This window comes from Lactuca saligna, chromosome 8 (assembly GCF_052625555.1).
Source record: "Lactuca saligna cultivar CGN05327 chromosome 8, ASM5262555v1, whole genome shotgun sequence".
Lineage (NCBI taxonomy): Eukaryota > Viridiplantae > Streptophyta > Magnoliopsida > Asterales > Asteraceae > Lactuca > Lactuca saligna.
The window spans coordinates 37,328,544-37,335,494 of NC_136424.1; the positions used below are offsets into that span (position 1 = coordinate 37,328,544).

The window sequence follows — 6,951 nt, forward strand, 5'->3', positions numbered from 1 at the left end:
TAAAGGGGGAATTTCATATATGCCCCTCTTAAACTTCAAAATACCATATTTGCCCAGTTTAATTTCTTAATATCATATTTACCCTTCATAAACCTTCAAAATATCATATTTGCCAAAATCCTTTTTTATAATATTTTTTATATTTTATAATCATTTTTTATAACTTAAAATTACTATAATAATTAAAAAATTTAACGATATTATTCTTACGTCTAAGATAATGGAATTTGAACTTCTAAATTGTTGGAATGTCGTCTTCTTGACAAACAAAAATATTGATCTTCAACCATCTCTGTGGAATGTATATTTTGATTGTTTAGTTTTTTTGTTGATTATGTTGTAAATGAAGGATATTTTAGATATTACCATTGATATTTTGATGTTTAAAAAATGCATATACGATATTTTGATATTTAAGAAGGGCATATATGATATTTTGATGTTTAAAAATGATATATATGATATTTTCAAATTTTATGAATGGTAAATATAATATTTAGAAAACTTATAAAAAGTAAATATGATATTTAGAAATTAAGTTGGATAAATATGATATTTTGATGTTTAAAAAGAACATATATAAAATTCTCCCAAAAATAAAACTATTATTTTTATCAATTCAACACTTCAATTCAAAAGATCCAAGCAGAAATCTTAAAAATCCAAATAATATCAAACATTTAAAAAATTCAAATACTGTCAAACATTTAGTTTCCTTCCAATCCAAACCAACGAAGAGCCCACTGGAATTTTACAAATAAAGATAGTGGATTATTTTTTTAATTTATCTTGTATTTTAATTCTAAACCCCTATGACCACCTACCTACCCAATAAAATTATGAAAAAAAAATAAAAAATCAAATCACACCCACTATTATGTCTTGTTATTTTGATTGGGACCTAACACATTAATGACGAATGTAACCATATACCAACCTTATAAAATCAAAATCACTCCAACATCACCACAACGCTAAAATTCAACCTTTTTTTATGTCCATGTCAACCTTATAATCAATCCATCATGTCTCTTTCTGTTTATTACGATATTAAGGCTGCATCCTAACTCCATCAAACACCAAACCAAAAGGTATACACATTACAATTAACAAAAAAAAAAAAAAAAAAAAAAAAAACTCAACAAACAACAATACCAAAAAAAAAAAAAAAAAAAAAAGGTTTCACCATTTCTATCCACACTCTCCTTCTAAAACTGTCAATCATAAAAACTAGTGTACACAACCCCTTCAAATATTCACAAGCCTTCTCCTGCCTGTTCTACTTCAAATCAACACCCTGAAACATAATTTCAAAAAAAAAACTTTTAAATTTTCAAATTCCCGTATTTTATCGATTAAAAAAAGAAAGATTTAGATTTAGTATTTAGTATTTAGTATTTAGTAATTACCGATTAAAATGATTTCAAGATTTAGCTCTGAAGTGGGGACCCGGGTTCGGATCCATATACGGAAGAAAACGATATTGTATCTTCTTTTGGAATGGCAACAAAGTTAAGTGGTGTAGTTGTTAGCCTTCTCATTTCTTTTGAATACCCGTTTTGGCGACTGGAATAAGACCTCGGAGTCATGGGTTCCATTGTTGGACTTCCCACCGAGCTTCTTCTTGGAGTTGGAGTCATTGATCCGTTTCCATTCCGGTATCCGTTTCCGTTTCCGGACATGCGAAAACTACTTGCTCTTCTTGGACTAGGTTTCGACCCGTACATGGATTCCCTTTCCGTTAGTAGCAAGTCTTGGAGGCGCTTTTGGTCCTGTAAACAAGTGAAATGGACGTTAATACCCCCGAATGGAATGAGTCGTTCCATTCCGTTGTTGCAAAGGAATGGAATTAGGAAGACGGAATGGAATCACGAAAGTATTGAATGAGCAAATTACCCTTGATCTCTTCTTTTCCTCTTCTTTTTGTAGTCTTGATAGTTTATATTCCTCCAAGATTGTCACCAAACGCGCCTACATAAAACGTTTCATAACAAAAGGTAATAAAATAATAAATTAATAATGTAAAGCAACAACATTTTTTCCAAAAGAAAAAAGTTTACAAAATAACTCACCCCATCGTAAAGAAACAACTTCTTTTTCTCATCTTCCCATGTAACCGTTTTGCATATTAGATTATCAACCATGGCTGCAATTAGTAATTTGTTAATTCAAGGATTACATGACATGACATAACATAACAGATTATACTGTGTTTTGCATGCATTGGACTGATGTCAATAGTACAATGGAACGGATTTCAATGGGGACAAAAAAGTAACTTTTTGTCCTATCCAAAAACATGGGACATGGATTTGCTATGACATTTTTGTGTAAAAAGACTAAAATACCCTTTTTGTACCTGGAATCTTGTTAACAGTAATTCGAGCCCTTTCTGCACGTTTTAAACTTAGATGAACTCCTCTTCCTGCACTATACCGATTTTGATCCTAAAAAACAACAAAAAAAAACATAACAAAAGTCAAAATCTAAAAGGGTTTTGTTTTAATCAATCTAAAACGTATAAAAGTTCATATGTAGTTGCTTTGTTTTTTCAAATTTTCATACTTAAAGACTATTACACCAATAGAAAAAGGAAAAGAGGATTACTAGATTATAATCTTCAAGCCAATTTTCCTCTTCACAAGCAGAAAGCCACCTTTCTATTCTATCCATGATTTCCTTTCGACTCAAAGCTTCAGCCTTTACTTTACCAATTTGTGCTTCAATGTTTGCCAAAAGTTCACTGGGGTCCACCAAACCTTTTAAAAAATAACAAATTATTCAAAACCCAAAAAGGCAAAAAGGTAAAAACTAATTACAATTTTGAACTAAATTATATATCACTTACCAGAATCAATCATTGCATTAGATTTATCAATAGCTGTACTTGGATCAGGTTCAATATGAGTCTTGAAACATATATCTTCTAATTCAGATCTTCTTTTCATGACTAATTCTTTCATTCGACTTGCTTTCAGTTTACTTAACCTCTCAACTTCTTGTGAAGCCTGTGAAGAAGAGCATCGTTATTTAAAAGAAAAAAGAAAGAAGAAAGTCGGAAAAAAAGGGTTTAAATGAAGAACCTGTTGAATGACATCCAATGAAAGAGCATTTGGTTCGATGATTTCTGCTTCTGGTAATCTAATCACCGATGTAATTCTCAAAAAGTAACTCTTTTCTTCCCTTGTTGAATCCATTATATGCCATAGTTCGAATAACAATCCAGCGATATCTTTAAGCTGTAAAAAACGATCTTTAATAACTACTGATAGAAAAACATTGTACGCTTTTGGAGATTATGTTTATTATACCTTCTGAAATCGGACTTTTTTCTCTGTTTTCAATTTAAGAATCGCGTTTTCAAGACCTTCTAATGTGGTATCGCTTATGTTTGTTGCTTGTTCTGGACTTGTTCCATGTAAGCTTGGATGAACATCGCTAATGGTTTTCCCGAAATCCAATCCAAGAACACGACATGTCGAATGGACTTCGTTTACATGGGCCAAAACTTTATGGAGTCGTTCTGACTGCAATTGAATTTGATTTTGATTAATATATGATTGTAATTTGTATCTTTTAATAAATTTGTTTTCGATAAATTGTTCTACCTTTTCCTTTTGTAGAGTACGAAGATGAGATTGGTATTCACCAAGTTTTCTAAGAGATAAGTCTTGTTCTTCGAGAGTTAGTGAGTTAATTGCGTCTGTAAATTGTGTATATCCCGAAATTTCACTGTTGATTTTTTCAATTTGACCTTTTATTTCTGCAAATTGTTTGATTCTTTCTTCTTTCTTGAGTTTTAAATCCTCTACCAATGGTGTCACCATTGCAAGTTGAGCTTTCAATGATGATGATTTGTTTTCCATGTTTAGCTGTTTAATTCAAGAAGAGAAAACACATTAAGCAGAGTTATAAATTTTTTAAAAATAAATTTTGACTCCAAATAGTCAAACTATCGGACAAAAAGAGTACAATGAATTTGTATATGATAAAGATTCTTCAAAGACAGGCATAAGATGTTAAAAGAAAGTAGACAAATCCCATAGACATGTTAAATTATGGTTAATGACTAATTTTGGCAATAAAAACTCACTAACTTTTTCCAAATTTTGAAACGAATTGGATTTCTAACCAAATATATGAAACATGTTTCAATTTGTTCACCCAATATTTACCGATAAGAGATCAACTTTATTGCATAAAGTGGTAAAAGATTGTCGACAAACATGTAGTAATATTGTTGCATAAATAAGTCACTACCCCCTTTATAAATTATTGAAGCAAAAAGCTACTTTCTCACTTCCAAAAAGATATACAACTTGAATGAATTACTTATGTAACCATTGTTCTTAAAAAGATCCCATAAAATCTATCGATCATGTTTCTTGCAATAAAGTAAATAAGATTACATGTTCGATGTTTCTCTAAAAGTTATATATCATGAATCATCATAGTTTGGAACCCTAAAGTTTCAATCGATTTGATTTTTATAGTCAAATTATGTTTCAATTTTAGAAAGAGAGAGAACGAGAGAGAATAATAAAAGTTAAAAAGGAGTAGTTGGTTGAAAGACTATTTAAAAGGGTAAGCACAATAATGATTAAAGATTAGGTAAAAGCAATAATAAAGTTGACAATGATGGGTTATTGAATTAAGACCATTTGTTTACCGGAAAATGAGTGTTGAGGTCACCCAGGGCGGCGATGAGGGTGGCGAGTTCAGCTTCTTTGGCTGCCACCGACTGATGAAGGCGGGCTTTTGCATTTGCAGCTTCATCGACTTTTCTTTTATAAACTTCTAAACATTCTCTTTCTAATTCCATTAACATTCTGTCTTTTTCGGTTTCATTCTCGCCTATGTCCATCCATATTTGCTGTAAACATGATACAATTTAATGAAATTAAACAACTTTTTATTCATAATTATACCGAAGATGTAAAATCCCCAAAAAGCCCATTACGATATAGTAAATTGTATGAAATTAAGTATAATTCAATGTCGCTATCTTGAAAGTTTTTAGGGGAAAGGGGAAAGAAGAAATTATGGGGTTTATAGCAATTGAATTCTTGATTTTAATTGCATACGAAGAGTAGGAAAAACATGTGAAAAGAATGGACAACAGAATAATATATATAAATTCAAGAAGATGAAAAGGTTAAAATAACAATTTTGTGACTTTAATTTCAAAAGCTAAGACTAGTTGCCTTAAATTTAGGGAACCGAAAATACCCCCAAAAAAATTCATGAATAACATTCCAAATTTCCGATAGTTTTCATAGAACCGACAATCAAATTACTAGTGTTTCATTGAATTTGTGAAAAATAAAGAATACCCATTCCAAGATTTCTACTTTTAGACATGAAAACATCATCGATTTTGTAAATTTACAAGTCATTATCGAGTATTCAAACAAAAGAACCAAATTCGCAACTATTTTCTGTGTTTCAAATTGAGAAATTAATGGGGTTTAAAATCAAAGTTTGAATGATTAATCGAAAGATATATTACCTGAAGTTCCCGAAGTAAAGTATTGCAAGTAGTCGCTGTACGAACACTCGAAGGACTCACTGCCAACATTTTGCTTTAATCCCCTTTTTACCCTCAAAAGAAGAACCAGAAACAGAAGAAGAAAACACCTTTTGAAGTTCGAACACAGAAGAAAAAGAAAGAACAAGAAGAAGATGAGTTCTTTTAGTGCTTATCAAGTCAGAAAAAGAGAACCCATTACGAATATCATAAAGAAATTTTGTGGGTCTCTTTCCATTTTTCTTGTTTGTTTCTCTACACCAACAAACAAAGCAGAAAAGAAAAGAAAACCCTTTTAAAATTCGACTTCAAATTCACCAACAACAACTACAACAAGAACAAGATCTGAAGCTTCCTGCAACAAACCCCACTATCTTCCTTCTCGTTTCTTGCTTTTGCTTCAAATCTTGAATTTGTAAATGGAAAACCCAAGAAAATCCCAAAATGGATCTGTTTGTAAACCTACTATAAAAACCGAGTAGGATAAGAGGAAAAGAATTAGGTACTGTTGAAGAGGACAAACAAACAAAATGGACCACCAACAGCAAACCCTTTTTGCAAGAATATGGATTAAGCTACAATGCGCACTAGACGGATCTGCGCACGTTAATACAAGATTTCTTTACTAAATCCTCTCACCATTAAAGATGGGTACTTTAATAAGAACAAGGAAAGGATATCACTCGTCACTCAAGTCTCAAATCACCATAAATTTACATTATTCGTTTCCATTTTTCACTTTTTGTCCTCACATCGAATATTTTATTTAACAATTTATATATAAAACAACAAAAGCATTAAAAAAAATGGAAATCGAGTAAGCAAAGAAATCAGGGTTTTGGGGTTGTCTTGGGTTTTGTAACACTCGCAAAAGTAGCGCGTGGAAGACACGATTTAGATGAAAGTGGGAAGTGGGTGTCACCGGGTGTGGTGGTGAGTCGGAGGTGTAGGGTCTATGGGGACGAAGAGCCAGCAATGGAGTAGCTGTTTAACACAGAGTTTTTCTTATTGTATTATTAAATATTTTAGAAATTCATCTTTTTTGGGTTGTTAAATGTTTACATCAAAGTTTTATTTTCAGGAGAGAGATCTTTTTAGTGAGATGTGCGTTGTGAAATTATTAGAAAGATGACACTGTCATAAAGATACATAAATACGTATATAATTTTAAATTTTGTTATGATTACAATTTGTAATATGTAATAATGTAAATATTGAAATTTGTATTATTATACACAAGACTTTTGGATTCTTTTCTAATGATGATATTGATAACCATGTTGTATAAATGTTATTACTACTACAAAAGTAGAAAAGTTTTACATTTGTATTATTATACACGAGACTTTTGGATTCTTTTTTAATGATGATAACTATGAATAAATGTTATTGTTACTCCAAAAGTAGAAACGATAATTGTCTTA

At 31.0% G+C, this 6,951-nt stretch overlaps 1 protein-coding gene across 1 annotated transcript; it reads right to left on the reverse strand.

Annotated features, from left to right (window-relative positions):
- Positions 1-975: 975 nt before the first annotated feature.
- On the reverse strand, positions 976-6,163 carry LOC145009082 (65-kDa microtubule-associated protein 6-like). The gene is made up of 12 exons (XM_078967742.1): positions 5,510-6,163; positions 4,670-4,873; positions 3,609-3,872; positions 3,312-3,527; positions 3,084-3,239; positions 2,849-3,008; positions 2,608-2,759; positions 2,360-2,447; positions 2,073-2,146; positions 1,897-1,971; positions 1,410-1,772; positions 976-1,297 (listed from the first exon to the last, which is right to left on the reverse strand). The coding sequence occupies exons 1-11, from the start codon at positions 5,576-5,578 to the stop codon at positions 1,431-1,433; spliced, it is 1,800 nt and encodes a 599-aa protein (XP_078823868.1). The 5' UTR covers positions 5,579-6,163; the 3' UTR covers positions 976-1,297; positions 1,410-1,430.
- Positions 6,164-6,951: the final 788 nt, after the last annotated feature.

Bases quoted from the DNA above. Each gene is read 5' to 3' on its own strand.
- LOC145009082 (XM_078967742.1), bottom strand. From the start codon at position 5,578: ATGTTGGCAGTGAGTCCTTCGAGTGTTCGTACAGCGACTACTTGCAAT. The intron at 3,873-4,669 runs GTAAACAAATGG...TGAATTAAACAG, and splicing joins ACCTCAACACTCATTTTCCG to CTAAACATGGAAAACAAATC. The intron at 1,972-2,072 runs GTGAGTTATTTT...CGTTTTATGTAG, and splicing joins AGTTGTTTCTTTACGATGGG to GCGCGTTTGGTGACAATCTT.